At 43.7% G+C, this 17681-nt stretch overlaps 1 protein-coding gene across 3 annotated transcripts in view; it reads right to left on the bottom strand.

Annotated features, from left to right (window-relative positions):
- The window catches only part of cdk14 (cyclin dependent kinase 14), a 165477-nt gene that overhangs the window by 24927 nt on the left and 122869 nt on the right, over nt 1-17681 (bottom strand). For all 3 annotated transcript variants that reach the window (XM_004077647.5, XM_011484940.4, XM_011484941.4), the window contains 2 exons: nt 15368-15507; nt 11952-12089 (listed from right to left, as the gene is read on the bottom strand). In XM_004077647.5, the coding sequence (XP_004077695.1) occupies nt 11974-12089; nt 15368-15507 (256 nt within the window). In that variant the 3' untranslated portion in view covers nt 11952-11973. The remainder of the gene's footprint in view (nt 1-11951; nt 12090-15367; nt 15508-17681) is intronic.

Genomic DNA, 17681 nt, shown 5'->3' with positions numbered 1-17681 from the left:
CATTCAGTTCCATGAGGCCAACAGGTGGGCTAGGGGGCTTTGGCATGTTCTTTACCCCACATCGATGAAGTATATCTTTGTCATAACATCAGCATTTTTATTTTTCAAAATGATTCTATGACTTTATTCAAATGAACAATTTTTTCAGACAAATCACATCAGTCACTTCCACCATGACCTGTGTGCATCTTTGGCAGCGACATCACTAAAGTCGTTTACATGTCCACAAAAAACGGAGAAATATTTCAGAAATATTAAATCATCAGAAAATCTTGGTATCCACGTTTAAGTTGATTATCAGAATTATTTTTTATATTGATCTGAAGTTATAGTCCCATCAGGTATCACACACTGTGTTAAACCTAAATCCCAGGGGAGCAGTGAGCTGCGGTCACAGCCACACTTTTTAGTGGTTTGATCCCCTCAGTCCAACTCCTTTAGCTGAGTGTCAAGCAGGGAGGCACTGGGTCCCATCATCAGTTTTTGGTATGACCTGACATGGAGTTGAACCCACAACCTCCAACATTTATCACTAGGTAGAACTGATAGTTGTGGTGCGCACAGTGCTAGCTTAAAGACACATATGGTCTAATAAACCATTAACTATTCAGGTATATGCAAATGCAAGACTACTATGAAAAGCAAATCAAAACAGAGGAACACAAAATACACCCAATAATTAAGACATTTATACAGGCCTACAGTGAAAATATTCCAAAGGTTGTATCCGTTCTATATAAGCACATTATGGAATCAGAAGTAGGATCAACTCTATCTGTCAAAGCAAAATGGGAAAAATAATTTGAGAGAAAAAATCTTAGGAGATGTGGGATGATATGTGGAAAGTTCATCGAACCACAACGCAGTCACTAAAATGGCGAGAATTTTCTCGGAAAAACCAAATAAGAGATTTTAAAACACCAAAAATAAAGGGCAAACTAACTAAAACTCAGCAACTCTGCTGGAAAATTTGCATGGATAAGGATTCAAATCAGACACATATTTTTTGGGAATGTGAGCAAATAAAGCTCTTCTGGGACACCGTCCACTCTGCTATATGTGAAACACTCAGGTATAGGATACCCCGAACCTGTCTTGTGATGTGTCTAGGTTACTTAAAGGGAACTGTACATAAAGTGGACCAAAATCTAGTAAAAGCTCTTCTTGTGGCAGCAAAGAAAGCCATAACTAAGAACTGGCAGAAGGCTGAAGCCCCAACACACAAGCAATGGATGGATATTGTGGAAGAAATCCAAACAATGGAAAGACTTACATACAAACTAAGAATGAAGGAAGAACAATTTCTGAAGGACTGGGAAAAATGGTAAATGTATAAAACAAGAAAAGGTTATGACATATAGTAAACTTTGTGTTCAGTATCCTGGAAAGGATAAAATTTCAACCTGACAAACTCTACGTACCTTCTTCTATTAAGTTTTTCTTTTCTATTATTTTTCGTTCAATATATACTGTTTCAATGCTTCTAACTTTGTTGATGTGTTTAAAAATAATAAAAAGATATTTACAAAACAAAAAAATATGTCTGCAAAATAGAAAAAAAAATTCCTTCGCATGTGTAGAAATAAAGACTGAAATGAGTTGAATGAATGTGGACACATGCTGAAAAATACAGACATCTGACTAAGGTAACCACTACTGGATAAAGACTGCTGCATTGTCCTGTTTACATGGTCACTTCAAAAATCTGATGCCTCAAGATAACATTGGGAATTTTTGCCGTATTTGCATACAGCCACACTGTCTGCGTCCCATCTACAGTTTTCCTCTGTTCAGAAGTTAACCTGTACTTCTCCAGATGTCTGCTCCAAAAGGAAACTGCAAAGTTCATCCAGTTGGTGTACCTCAGGCTGAGAATGACTAAAGTATCGCTGATGTAAACCACAACCTGTCCTTGTAAAGAGGAGACAGAGGCAAGCAGCTAAGTCAGACAGATTCACCTGGAAAACAAACACGGGGATGCTGGGATGCAGCAGACGGCCATGCAAACCCTCATTTCTGAGGTGGTGCAGAGGAGCTCAGGCGCCGCCAACCCCGCTGCTGCTTTGTACCCGCGGAACGTTTTCTGGAACTGGAGAGCGCCAGCAGTTTCTGCAGTGAGGCTCTGCGCCTCCGCCGCGCTCTCCCAGTAATCACAGCGTTCTCGGCTGCGGCATTATGCTAACACACAGCGGTGAAAGAGGAGGGGCAAAGGGGCTGCTTTGATAAGTTGAGCATGGCAAACGTGAATGAGGTAGCGACAGGCGAGGCAAAACACACATTCATTCCTCTCACAATGCCAAGCAGCACTTTTAATTAAAGCCTATCCAACATGATGAATAATGCAACAGCTTCCACACAATCCTCAGTCTCCTTTCTGATGCTTACCACAAAGTGTTGAACCATCTCAACCAGTCACACGCATACATTAATCAGGAGAAAGACACAAAAAAGGCTTTGCTTTCTCCCTGCTTGTACACAACATTTCTACAAAGATTTGCCAAACGTGGAGAAAGCGCAGAGCATCACTGAGTGGCTCCTGTTTGTTTTTAGCTGCTGTTTGTCGCCGGGTTTACGGCACGTCAGAGGTGACGGGATGGGAGCGGTGGGGCCCAGGTGTTGCGTTCCGAACTCTGAGGAGCAGGTACAGCTCTGCAGCCCAGGGCAGCTCAGCTGGAAGAGAAAGCACCAGTGTGCCATTCACAGAGACAGGGAGGGACTACCACGGGACGCTCAGGCCCTACCAGCAGATGAGAAACACCAACGTCCCAAAACCTCCTCCACAGTCATGGCCATGCTAAAAAAGGGGGCGTGGGGATACGGATGGAGGAGGGGTGGAGTGTTGTGGAAAAGAGATATTCAGAGTATTAAGAAGAGAAAGGATTGCATGGGAGAGTGAACCCATTACAGAGCAGGGTGGCTGGGGCATGGGAAGACTCGGAGGCGGCTAAGGAGAAGTGCCAGGTCAGATTTAGCCCACAGAAAGACTCTTTGGGACTTGTGTGAGTGTGTGGGTGTGTGGGTGGGGGTGCAGCTCACAGACAGGCTGTGGTGAAGTGCATGTCCTCCATTTTATGCGATGTTTTCAGATCTTTTCCCCATGGGGCACCACCTTAACATGGTGGATGGTTTAAGACCTCAAGTAATTCTAGGAGATAAGCTGTCCGGGGCTAAACAGGTCCAAGATAACGAACCAGACAAAGAGTGGCTCAGAACCTTTCACCCCTCTGGAGCCAGGCCTGGGGTTAGGCCTTGTTGGCTGGGACTTTTTGGGCCTGGTCCAGCCCAAAGGGGGAGCACTCCCCCATGAGTCAATCACCTGCAGAACATAATCAGATGCTTGAGCTGAAAGTGTGAACATAAAGCAGTATTACTTGATTAATGTCAGTTTTTTTGAAAGCGTCATGAAGGAAAGTCTTGTATTTTGTTGCTTTTGGTCTTTGCAAAGATTTGACCCATTGATGTTGTTTTGTGACATGTGTACCTTCTCATTTTTCTTCTGACATCAAACAAGCCATGTTTTTTCCTAATCTTGTGCGGATCTCAGAGGGTGGTTGTCTCTAGAAACTGGTTTCTCTGTGTATTTGAGTCGGTGGTTTACATATCCATCATTTTTGTTTTTTCTTATTTCAGTATATATCACATGTTCATCTGCCTGCTCTTACTCTCTAACTCTTGCCTTTTAATGGAGTATCGTGGGTTTTGAAAAAACTGAAAAGGGGGGGATGGGGTGACAGACAAAAGAAAAACCAGACTCTCTTCAGGAGCGGCTGCCTGAAAAACTGATCAACCGGATGAATATGTGCCATCAGTTTGTTCAAACGGGGTGAACGGTGGAGGCTTTGACCTCGTCCTCCTTACCCCTCGTCCTCCTTACCCCCCCCCCCCCCCCCCCCCTTCATTCCTCTCCCCCTGAAATGTGGACCTTTTCATACCAGGCCCTGTGTCTGCAGGCCACTTACCCATACAGGTCTGCAGTGTGCCGTTACCATGAAGACTTTCCTATAAGTGTTTCATGTTTGGAGGAGACTGTCTCCTGCTGACTTCTGCTCGGCACACTCTGCAACACAGCAGCCGCGGGTCTTCACAGCCTTTTAGCTGTGTGGAAAAGCTGACTGGCAGAGAGCATGTGAGCTGAAAGACAGCTAATCTAACCAGGTCTGCAGTCCACAAACAAACGCCTGAGAACGAGTGGAACGCTGCTTGATGACATTGTGAACTGAGCACCTTGTGAAGTTTCAAATGGCAAAATGACAGGTTGTCTTCATTAAATTGCTTCATTTGAGACCAATTCACTGAGATGAGAAGCTCCAGATCTGCTACTGCAGAAGCATGTTGGCTGAAACACACACAGAGGACTCGCTTTTCTCTTTTTTGGAAGAGCAAAAAAGAAAGGAGGCACGTGCAATGCTCATTAGAGGAAGCCATATGTTGGAAGAGAGAGGAGGAGGACATGAAAAGATGGTGGAGTAAAGGTACGAAATGAAAACTTTAAATCCCTTCTTTTCCATTCATTTCTGTCTCTAAAATGTGTAAATGTGTAGAGATTTTTTTTTTTGCCAGACATTTGGTTAACACCAAGGTAATCTGTAAAAACCCAGCTGAACTCCAAGATAAGAATGATTCACACATTGTATGAAGAAAGAGTTTTAGCACAAACAGCTGTTTGTAATGGTGAAGCATGGTGGTGGAAGAGTAATGACATGGGATTGTTGTAAAGAGACAATATACGATTTCTATTGGCATAGCAAAACCTAAAAACCACTCAAAGACCCCGCCCATCATTCAAAGAGTGATACAACCCAGCTCTAATGCTGCCCTCACACCTCGCGTTATTCGCGAGTCGGCGTAGAGTTTCAATGTTAAGTCATTGTACAGAGATGATCTGTGGTCTTAGGCGTCAGGCACAGCAAGGGACTCAGCTTTGGTCACATGACATTTTCGGTGACTCCATCAAAGGGTAGAAAAATGAATCCAATATGGCTGATCGATGCAAGGATTTTCGTCACAAAACTTCCATCCATTTTCTTAACTCGCGGGGCTGCCGGAGGCTTATCCGAAACTAAAGCCCATTTAGTCATTCTAAAGGTTTCTAAAAGTGAAATGTCTTCATTTGACGTCAAAATTGGCTGAAAAATAACAAAATGTGGCTCGCAGCCCAGATGTAAACCTCCATCTGGTGGAGAAGTAATGGGAAAACTGAAGAGCTCAGACATGTGAAGCCTCTTCAAAGCGTTTCAAAGAAAGACAGTACGAAATGGAAGTCCCTGTTCTGAACGGGAACAGTGCGCTTGTAGGAGACAGTAGGAAAGTAAAAGCAGCTGCTTTTCCTGAAGGCTCTCCGTTTCTCAAGGCTATGCCTCCGGTTATCCGTCTTCCCCCCACTTTCCATCCTCCCTTAGGCTCACAGCAGGGATATGTTTCAAATCACTTTGTCCTTTTCCTAGAAAAACTTTGATAGGCTGGTTTGTGGGCTGCACAAATCCATTTCTGCTTGCTGCAAAGCCAGAAATACAATTTTCTGTTCTGTTGACTTTGTGGGTTTTGGACATTGATGGTTTTAGTGAGCAGACATCAATGTAGAAACTCACCGGGGGACAAATGGTGCTGTTACTTCTAGGAGAAATGCCTGTGCAGCTATGAGGTTTTACCGCATTTCATCCTTCTCCTAAAAAGAGATCAATCATAGTGACGGAGACGACACCTGAGGCTACAGCGCGCCTGTGTGTGTCTGGGTGTGTGTGGTTTAGATAAATGGCTGCCACCTCCACGTCCTGGACAGTACAGCAGCGCTTTGCCTGCAGCTGTTATCTTCAAAGGGGCACAGTGATGCCGTGGGGCGGGACTTTCCCGCCGCTGACCTGTGATGGGTGGCTCTACAGACGCGCTGTAATCCGGCCTGGGTAACCAGCAGAGACAGAGAGCAGGACTTCAGCACGGCACACACTGCTGCCATAGTCGTGCCACTACGCAGAAAAGACAACAAATCAGTCTGACAGGGAAATGGGCTTCCTGTGAATCCCCAAGCAACTAACTGCTGTAAAATTTCACTTCCTGGCAACTAGGCACACTTTGGGAAAATACGCTACATTTTTTCAGATTTAAACCTAATTACATCTTCAATTTTTCTCAAATAAATTAGAGATCTCAGGCAGTTGCTTTTTTGACTTTACAGTATATATTTCTGCAATGCTAAAAACTAAAATAAAAAAACATTAAAATGTGTCTATTCTTGAAGAAGTAGAACAAACATAACTCAGTATTTACTTAAATCCGCTGTGATGGACTGGTAAACCGTCCAGGGTGAACCCCGGCAGAAACCCCATGACCCTGAAACCGCACCACCTTGAAACCACACCAACCTGAAATCCCACCACCCTTGTTTAGGATGGAGGATAAATGGATGATCACAAACTTTGTGGCCATTGCAAAAAAGTGCATAAAGTGCAGAAATGCCCCATTTCCATTTTGGTCGTTGGGGGCAGAACGGGGGCAGGGGTCCTTTATTTATTAAGACAGAAATCCTCCAAAGCTGCAAAACTTTAATGCAGGTTTGTCAGCCCCACCAGGGTCAGCAGGTCAGAACCTCCGGGGTTAGTCCCACCAGGGTCAGAACCACCAGGTTTGGTGTTATTATACTGTAATGACTTTTGAATCAAACATAAGCTCCACTCTCTTCGTCCCTCCTCCACAAAGGATCCTCTGAACCCCCCTCCTCTGGAAAGGATCTGCTGAACCCCCCTCCTCTGGAAAGGATCCGCTTGTCTGTTTGGCATTTATTGCTATACATATATTGTTTACATTGTCCTTTTGTTAATATATTTTTAACTGTCTTCACTGTTCTCATCTCTGCAGCTTTTAATGAGCTGTGAACTTTAGTTTTAGCCCAGAACTAGGTTCTAATTAGGGGTCTTCAGTAACAAGCTAACAGCACATGGGTTTTAGGATCCACACGGGCTCAGGAGCCCCTTGCAGTAGTCGTGTGAAGGCTCAGGGACCACAGCGGTGTGAGTGATGATCCAATCAGCTTTCAGCAAGCTTCCTGCATTCGCATTCTGTTTGAAACGCTGCGCGGTTGAGCCGACCCTCTTTCATGTCGCTCTCCTTCCCTCTTGAATTTCATGCCTTGCTTAGAGTCATGCCATTCAGCTGTGGCCTGAGCTGATTGGTTGAAGGGACTCGGACTGGGTGGTCACTGCAAAGGGAACCGTTGCCTACCTCTGGAACGGAGTTGCATCAGCTAATCTTGTGAATAATGCAGGGTCATGAATAAACATAGATGGGCACAGTGGAATACTGGAGGAAAAACCTGCCTTTCTTTTCATCTCTTTGGCCTCTCTGCTCGACTCCGCCCACATTTTTGGCTCACTCCTATCTCATTCTGCTTTTCCCTTTTCCAGCACAACAAAACACTCTTTTTCCAACTCAGCTAAAGTCAAAACTCCCGTCCTCTGACACTTCCCCCCCTCTCTTTGGCTGCTGCGGTGACAGACATTGTGGTGCTGTGGTTTTTGTGTCCCAGAGAGGAGCGGTCCGTCCCAGCCTTCACTCTCAGCTCTATAACAGCCTGGCTTTCCACAAAGGCAGCCATCCAGCCAAGCACAAAGCCTGCCCACTGGGAATAGACCCACAAAAGACAGGGGGCTCCTCGCCGTCTTTGCTCCACTCTGTCTGATGCAGCCTGCCTCCACCACCTCCTATAAATAAAACAACGTTGCCTCAACAAAAAAAGAAATCCTGCAAGCCTCGGCTTAAATCTCCTCTGTTTTCCTTCCCTCGCGCTGCTCCCCTAATGTCAATTCTCCCCTCACCTCGTCTGCCTCTGATTTCACCGGTAACCCTTCGAGGCCAGACTTCCACGCTAACAGATTGAATGGCATGATGATGCTATGTGTGGACTGGATTAGCAGAGCTCATTAGGTTCAGTGTAATGCAGGCGGGGATGCCGTGGTGGATGGAAACACTCATTAGTGATTAGAAATCCTTGGTTCAAAGATTCACTTCTAAAACACAATGTCTTCAGAAGGCATACTCCTGCCGTGGGTTACCATAGCAACAGTATGCAGACGTGGTTACTCCATTCTGTGTAGCTAGTTTCACTGACTAACAGCAGATATCTTGAACAGAAAGAACTGAGGCTTACAAAGATTTATTTTGCTTTTAAATGCATGACTTGATAGGGATTCCATTAAGGCAATCCCTTTTCTTTTGTTTTTACTTCTTTAAAGGGACACTACATGACTATTTCTGTAAATATTTCATGCATGTTTTTTTCAAATACGTTTTACATAAAATATGAGGAATTTTATGAGGGCTCTACCCCGGAGCAGCTCTACTTTCTCTGTGAGTCAAAGGTCAATGCAAACAAAACGAGGGCATTTGACACCCATTATCGATGCACTGGGTCAATTTATTTGGACTTAAAAGCATTAAAATGGCACTCAGATTGGGGTGTAGCCTGACTTTGCCCTAGTTGGGATAAGCTCCAGCATCCTTGTGTTAATTCTAAAATGTTTACATGTGTAAAAATCCAATCATCCACTAGAATGGCCTTAGTGAGCATATCAAAATTCTATCTATTTTGGACAGCAAGGTCTCTCCTATTTTTAGGGCTCAACACCAATACTTGCAACAAAGATGGTGAACTGGAACAATGGTCATATGTCCAGCTACTTCTCTTGTGGCTGTTAAAGCCCACTGTCATGAAAATGGTGTGTTTGGTGTTTTAGATATTTTTCAATAGCATTTTTCTCTGGATGGAGGACATAGGTAAAATAATTTAAGATTAAAACTGCCTTCATGAGAATTACTTTATTCAAACCGGGATGAATCATTAGCAGATGAAAAAATGTTGTTTGAAAAAGCTTTCAGTTGAGACGCAGCAACTGAACTGGGTGGGCCAAAGTCTCCCTGCTCTGCTCCATTCTGATGCATCCGCTTCCAGACAAATAGATTAATGTCCATCTTTGTTTTCCTCGTCTGAGCTGGAATCTGGATCTAAACTGGACAGCTGGATAGGGGCGAAGGGCTGTGAATTTCTGACAAAGTCCTGCCCCTCTGCAAAAATGATGTACTAGAAAACGACAGAGGTTTTCGGATTTTAGAAAAAAAAACTGCATCATTAGAATTAAAAGATAGCTGGGAACACTTTGAAAATAGATCAGAAGATGATCGGAGTGGGACTTCAAAACAGCAACAAATATTAATCCTGATCATTTTATTTTTTAAATATTAATATTAATAATAAACTTCAAAGACTTTGTAAGCAGCCTTTTACTATTGTCAAAGGCAATCCAGCAGCGAACAAGCTTCAGATAAATTTAAGCTACACCGAAATTGTAAGTGTTGGTAGCACTTAAGACGGTAAAACAAGGTGATAAGCAACTATTCTCCTCACTGTCCTGCACTTAGGGGAATCTGGCAGATACCTAAGGTCTAAGATAATGTTGAAAGAAAAGAAAGATGGAGCAGGTCTGACCTGGTAACTCTAAATAAGAACAGGAGAATGACATCCAAACCCAATGGTGAGTCCCCGTACCCCACCCCAGCAGGCCAAACCATAACCCGAGTGCATGTGTTCAGTCAGGATCTCTTCACCTACACAAGAGCAGCATGAGAGATCGTTTCCACTTGCAGAACTACAATAAATGAGGAGTGTGTGTTCTCTAACCAACCAACCTGAATCATACTGCAACAAATTAAATAATGAATAAAGAGGAGGGGAAGGAGGAGCAAAGGTGTATGTTGGCATTTTCTACCAAACCACTCAGTAGAAGAACTTGCTGGAAGTATAAGCGTGCGTGCGTGCGTGTGTGCGTGTGTGTTTGCGTGCGTGTGTGTGTGTGTGTGTGCAGGGGGATTATGTGGCTCCCAGCCTCAGGACCAGCTTGGACAAAGAGGCTGATTTCAATGTAAATGCAACAGCTGAGAGGACAGCGCGCTCTCAGCAGGAAAACTTCCACAAACACCGACTCAGAGGAACGCCTGCAGATCAGTGAACGCACACTTGATTCAGAGGAGCCGTAAACACAGCCGTCTTTGTGCTTCAAATGCATGTTTTGAAGAAGAAGCATAAAGATGAAGTGCTGAAGAATGCAGGACATAAAGAGGAGTTGATGCACCTGCCAGTGATTACATCTCTAATCCGGCTGACTGTCCTGCTACAGCGGCAGCTCCGTCATAAAAGCAGCTTTATCCCCACGCCTGCCCTCTGCACCTCTTATTACATGCAAAAACCAGACGCTTCATTCGAGCTGCAAACGGGAGCCCCACCTCTGAAGGAAAGGGTGGGCCCCTCTCCCTTTCAAAATCCATCCCTCCATTTTTGCATCCTCTACTTCAGTGCCGCAGCGCGCACGTCTGAGTGGAGGCCAGCAGGACGCCGATACGTGACGTGCACTGAGCTGTCTGACTCCCCTGATAATGATCCCATGTGCAGGCTGTCATTATCTGGGTCTCAGTTTTCCCCTCTCTTCGATTTCATGCAGTTTTCAGAACCTGTCTCGAGCAACGAGTTAGATCGGAAGAAAATAATACTCTCTCATGCCCACCATGTGGAGAAAGAAGGAGATTTATCAGGCATACGCTGCCACATTTCATTTAAATTAAAGGGAAGTCTTCCTTATTAGGCCTAAACATATGCAAACAATGTATTCTACAGGCTAAGGTGGCACAGATGAAAGAATTGGAGCAGTGCGTGCATGTCAGCAGTAGATCTAGCAGTCAAAACTGCAGAGGTTTGTTCATCCACTGCTGTGTTTCCCTCATACTGCAAAGCCAGAGTTCAGATTTATCAGTATACCACCAAATATGCTGGGTTTCTTACAACAGGAGCTTGTTGGACCCTCCTGTATTATCCCTTGTGCTATCCTAGGCACTTTACCATTGGGAGTTGGGTCATCTAGACCCACTAGACAGTGCTCTGAACCTTTTTTCTTCAATGATTTGTGATCTTCACTGGTGTCCATGGATAACATGAAATCTTTCCACCTTTATCCACCTTTGTCATGGTAGGGAGAACAGGTCAAAGTAATGGTGGGGTCATCTAAGATAGCACAAGGCTTATATCCTCACACACTCTATATTTTAGCAATTATTTTTGTGTAGCTTCTACTCAATTGACCTTCTTAGACTTCATATAGGAGGAAAACTGACATTTTACAGAGAAATAACAAGATTTTTTTTAATTTTCTGTGGTCAAATTTTTTTTATACCTACACCTGATGCAGACGCCTTCAATCCAGGAGAGATGGAAGCCAGCGTAACGCTTTTGCTTTCTGCAAAGCAACTAGTAGCTCAATGTTCCAACGTCCACAAAGGGCAACTGCTGTCACAGCTTCAGACTGAAGAGGTACAAGGAGAGCCAGAACACCAGGCTGGACAGGAGGTCATACCAACCTCCTAACCACAACTTGAGAACAATAACAGCCTCAATAACACCATGCTGAACGAAGCAGCAATGGACCTGAAAAATGAAATAACGGCTACAATGAACACCAGTCAACCCCGACACCAACTACAACAGTCAAGTGATGTACCTGAAAGTTTCCTGAAAACTGAGAATGAAGCATTGAGGGAAATCCCTACCACAACAATCACAGAAACCAGTGAACTGGTTTACACTTCAGCAGCAGTGATCCTTGAGATACTTGGCTGTCAGAGCAACCATGGGAAAAAAAACATTACCCACCATGGAAGCAACAGTTGGAGGCTAAAATCAAGGCAGCTTAAAGGGAAGTAAGACAACTGACAGAGGCCCAAAGAGGTGCAATGAAAGAGGAAATTCCCAAGAGATGCAGCCAGAGACCTGAAGGACTGGAAACCTGACCAGCTTTGACCAGCCGCCTCAGAGGAACACAAGAGACAATGAAAACAGTTGCTTCTTTCTTTCTCTTATCCATTAGTCCTATTCATATTCACTAAGCGTGACCTCAGGCTTGTGCGTGCATCGGTACCTGTCAGGTAGTGGGTGGCAGGTCAGTGCTTGCTGCTGGAGGATGCCTTTCCGTGGCTGTTTTTGCGAGAGCACACCTGTATGCTGTCCCCGCTCTCCGTCTGCAGTTTGACATTTGGTACAGTGAAGACAGAAGACACTGTAGGAGGAACAGGAAGCAAGGAGTCAGACAGGAAGCAGAACATTCCTATGTGAGCTGTGCTAAAAAATGATGTTTATTTGCACTTTAGTAGCTGCAGTCAGAAAAATTGGCATCCTTGAAAGCCTTTCAACCATCTATATGCAACACAGCTTGCTGGCGTTTCACTGGACCATTATAGGTTAAAGAAACTCACACGTGAACAGGAAAAATTTCAACTGAGAAGATTTCTTTGATTTTCTTTGTGTTGACATCACAATCAAGTATCATCAATAATGAATCCTAGTACATTTCCTGCATGTGCATCTATTCATGTTTAAAAGCATGTCTTCTATTTAAAAATGTCTCTGTCCATTTAAACATCAGATAGTTAATAATACTGGAAGTCTGTCTTCCTTATAATATTTGTTTCTACAACTGTAACTAACTCATCCTGAACTTTCCATGCCGTTACTGTCCAGCCAGCTGTGAGGATGCAGCTCTGATTTCTGCAGACACTTGATCCGGTAGTGTTTGTGCATCGGTTTGCTGATCCAGTGTCGTGGGTTAGAGGTTTTTGGCTTGATGCTGTTGACCTTCCGTCATGAACACACAGAGCAGGCAGAGCTCTCATCAACGCCAATAACAGGACTTCTGGCATGTTTGCACAAAGGCCTGAACTTACTCGCTTTGTTGACAAATGGGGGAAAGGAATGTGGTGTGAAGAAGCACAGAGCAGCTGCAGTATCTGATGTGGAAGCAGTTCACTGGCCTTCACAGAGTCCTGACCTCACCCCAAAAGAAAACCTTTGGGAGGGAGGGACTGGGGGACCAGAGCTTCTTGTTTAACACCAGACCTCATGAAAAAGGTGTTTTTGACACATTCTTGTAGCATTCTTCTCATGATGGCGGACAAATGTATAGAAAAATTGCATTTCTCAGTATTTCTCTATTTAAATTGTTGTGAATCAGAACCAGAGGAGAAATGCCATTTGACAAAGATCCTACTTGTGTGGGCGGGTCACAAGCTCATATAGAGAACAGTAAAAAGAAGCTACACTTCTGTTACATGTTCTCATCCATTTCAGCAGCAGCAGGGTTTTGTTGTCAGTTTTTTTTGTTTTGGAGACTCACAAACACCAACATCTGATTGACAAAGTCATTATCCAATTGAGAGAAAAGCAGTTACTCCAGGAGTGTTTGGCCTCAAATACTCTGTCTTTGTGCATTTTCTAGCGTTGTGGTGGTGATGGTGGTGTGTGTGTGTGTGTGTGTGTGGGGTTCCCCGACTAAACCTTAAGCACACACTGGTGCAGGACAGTCAGAACATCTACAGGGAGGTTCACGTTGTTGTTCTTATCTCTTCTAATGAGCTCCTCTTACAACCTAATGGGGAAAAGGACTTAAATGTGACCAGTAACTCATCTTTCTTGTTTTGTTCTCACCAAAACAACCCAGACTCACTGCACATGAGGAAATTGTGTTTATTCTCAGCAAAATGTTCAGTGTTGGACCGTGTGGCTAGAACATGCGTGCTATCCTGTAGGGATAAAGAAGGGCCTTTCCCTTTTGCCGTCATTTCTCAAACAATTTGAATTCTGCTTCCTTCTTCTCTCTGCTGCTCTGTTTGTGCGATTCGTGTGCAGCGAGAGCAGGGAGAGGGAAATGCAGAGTGAGAGAGGATGAAAAGATCAAAAGCAGTCCTCTCTCTTCTGTCTTTCAGTGACCGCTGCTTCCTGATTCCTTTCAGACATGACAACCTGCTGGGGGCTGATAACAGGATTAATAATGCTTAAAATCCTGATTGGGGGAAATAAAAATGGCATCCTCCCATTAAAAATACACCACCATGTCAGACCAAGCCCACTCAGGGCCCCTGAGCAGGCTTTTCACACCACTAATGACTAACAGCTTAAGGGATTGGTGATGTAGCCTGTCTAACAATATGGATAGGTAGTCATCCCTGAGCCTACTTTTATGCCATAACCGAATTCTGGAGAAATAATTGAAATGTGTTTTGACAGCAGAGCTTTTACTGTGAGGATGTAAATACTCTTTGAAAATGAAGAAACACTGAAAGGTTTTAAAAATTTAACGGCGTATGTTTCTGGGCTTATTTAAGCCAGAGTTTAATCAAAGGTCACCTCAGTAAACTCTCACTCTCTGTGAAAAAGGGATAAAACTCACATTGAGCCTGTTGCAAAAGCCTGTCAATGTCCGGCTGACTTCACTGTCCCAGTACCATCTATCCAGCTTTTTTAAAATTCTGGATGAAAAACACAGTTTATTCTTCTTAAGCTTAAAAACACGCACCTGTTCAGGGGTTGACCTGTATGGGTGCCTCAGGTTTTTGGGTTGTCTGAGGGTCGTAGACAGGAGGCGCTGCATCTTATGGGTGTACAGGTGTGTCTTGAATTTCCTTTAAGGGTCGCACGACAACTTTTAGGGACGCAATTAAAATGGAAAGTGCCATTGTCGTGCATGTGTTAAGTGTATCGTGAAGTGTTGGTAAGGTTAATAGATGTTACACAAACTTATGATGCACAGGTGATGCTGTCGCACGGCGCCCTTTACGCTTCACTCTAGTCACTTGTGAGGTGCGCTCACTGGCTCCTTACTGACCACGAGCAAATGTGGCACACACAGGTGTGGTGGTGATGGGTAAGTGGCAGTAAGATACACATTGTTTACCCCCACAAACTATGCTCTGATTGTCAGGCTGCACACAAGGAGCACCCACTTATCAAAGGAACATCACTAATAGGCTTACGGTGCAGTCCGAGAGATTTGGGGGGGTTAAAAAAAAATCTGTATGACACGCCTGCATCTCACCTACTTCACTCTTTCTTCCCTATGCATGTTGTAAAAGTGTATGCCACGACCTGCTGCCCGTATCCACCTGTAAGGGCAGTTATGGCTGAGGCCTCATAGACAGACAGCTGTTGAGCCTGTCATGGTGCTCATGGAAGAAAAGAATGAAGGCAGGTTTTGGGATATTCCATTCCAAAAGTCCCGCTTGTCCTGGGCTCTTTGGGTTTTGGTGCAAGAATTTTTTTTTCTCTGGCTAAGAATTGGGAGCATCTTTTACAACCACAACTCTGCTGTCTCTCTGGACTGCAGCAATGACATTAATTATATAATTAAATTAAACATTATATATAATCAGTTTGCCCTAAAAAGGCCTAGAGCTTTGCCAGTGATGTTTGCTCAGGTGTTTTTCTGCAAATCTGTGGACATTCTGTAAGTTCACATCTTCATTGACATTTGACCTGCCATTCGGGTGATATTAAGTTACGTACTGTCCTGCAGCTCCCAGAGCCGGGGGGGAAGGTTGCTGAAGTATTCATGACTCAACGCCGCCTGGGCTGACAGTCGGTTCTTTGGGAAGCACTGGAGAAACCTGGAAGCCAACTCTTCAGCATGGTCTACAAAGCCCAACCTGATGGACACACAAAACAATGAAATAACTACAGAGATATACTGCATTGTCAGAGAACAAAAGATGTAAGACAAACAATATTCAAATAATGTCACGATTATATGTATGACTATCAAAGATAAACACACTGATCAGTAAAAGGAATTACAGAAGGCAGACACTGCAAAGTAAATCCTCATCAAACCTGCACAAAGGTGTCGTGTTACAGTGGCACCAAGCACCCGATCACAATGAACACAACTGAACACACCGTCACACAAGTAACACACACACTGTTCATACTACACATATCCAAGACATCAAACATACCCAACAATCGACAGATACTGAGCCCACCGATTCTACCAGAAACACTGAACCCATCGATCACCCTGGACACACCAAACATCAAACCAGAGACCATAAACATGCTAAACACTCCAATCACAGCAGACACACTAAACACGGAAGGCGCACCGTCACCATTTCATACAGGAAACACTCCGGTCACAGGCAATGTCTGCCTTGTCTGAACAGGCCTTACATGCATGTGAGGATTATTCAAACCCATCTCCAGTGGAGGATACAGTTAAACATTTGGCAGCTTTTGAATGCTGTTGCTGTAAACTCCAGAGTGCATTCCTTTCTGCTGTTCCTGCCAAAAAGGTTCTGATAATATCCACTTGATAGCATCGGCGGATCCAGGCAATGACAAATTGACAGTAGACTGAAATGCTCCGTTGTCAGAGGAGTGTGGTGAGAGCTTTTTCACCGCTCCACCGCGATGACAACAGCAAGGATTATCAAAAGCTGAGAGGAGACCAGCTGCCTGTGTCTTTTCATAGCTGCAGGTGGTGCTGCATCAGATTCTTAGTTGGAGCACATAAACAACAGGAACTGCTCTGCTGCCGAATCTTTGTGTTTATAGTCAGAAAACATCCTGTAAAGAGCTTTTATCGTATCAGTTAACACTTTAGGTGTGGCGCAAGACAAGAAGAAAAGTACGTTGACAACAGGCCCTGACATGCAACTGTTGTGCTTACGGTAGGGAAAATAATACTATGCTTAGGCATCATATTATATGGGATATTCAATAGAGTGGAAGGGGCGTCTATGTTATATGAAAATGCTAAGGCCAAAGGTGACTGAAAAGTTTTGTTTCCATGAAAAATACTCATTAAAGTTCACAAAAAAAAAAAAAAAACAACTCATTCTGAATTATAGCATCTTTAAAATTCCTTAGATTTTATTATAATACATTTTTGAGCCACAAAAGGAATGTGTAGAGGCAAAACAAGGATTGGCAAAAAAACAATGAGGTTAAGAAAAAACGTCCAGTGAGCCTCTGTGTCGGGAGATTCATCAGCCTTTGACGTGTTGCAGTCTATGACAACCACTTTGCTACCATTAAAAAAACTATTTACCAAACTAACAGACCCCTTCGGGAGCACAACCCCTCCTGAAGGGTGGAGCTTGGGACTGACCAACAGAGTAATGAAGTGGAAGATTTTGTACCAGACTGTTGTATGACAGGCAGGCCGAGTCTGGAAAAAAGTCCAACCAACCATTTTCTTCACCCGCTGTACCCCATTCGGTGTCACAGGGCTGCCAGAGCCTAACCTAGCTACTGTTGGGAAAAGGTGGGAAAAAGTCTCTGTACTCAATGATCTGTGTTTGTACTTTTATCTGTGACCAGGAGACACAGAGGAAAAACAAACAGTGGGAGGATTTTGTGGATGATCTAAGATGACCACAGAAGCAGTGATCAGGAAACACGTGAATACTGAATTGACTTTGAACGTATGTCTTCCACTTTACACTATAATTTATTACACTATGGTAGAACCATGTCTGCTGCATGAAAGGAACAGAATAAAAGCAGAGTGAGATAATGGAAGCTGAAGTTATGAGAATGTGCATTGAAGAGATTCTTGTTAACATAAATGACTTAAAGTGTCGGAAAAATATAGAAACAATGCAAATGTAAAGAAAACCTTTTTTCATATGTGGCTGCAGAGATTTGTTGTCATTTTCAGGATAATTTTATCAGCTGTTGGTGTTTTACAATAGTAAGCCTTATTTTCCTATCACAAAAGCAATTTTCAACATAAATGTGGTGATGAAGACGAACACCTTATATATACTTGTATGACTAAAAAAGAAGGAAAGTTTGATGTATTTTGTGCCAGTTTTTC

Source organism: Oryzias latipes, chromosome 16 (genome assembly GCF_053564925.1).
Source record: "Oryzias latipes strain Hd-rR chromosome 16, Olatipes_Hd-rR_3.1".
Taxonomy (NCBI): Eukaryota; Metazoa; Chordata; class Actinopteri; order Beloniformes; family Adrianichthyidae; genus Oryzias; species Oryzias latipes.
This window is presented reverse-complemented; position numbering and strand designations above follow the sequence as displayed.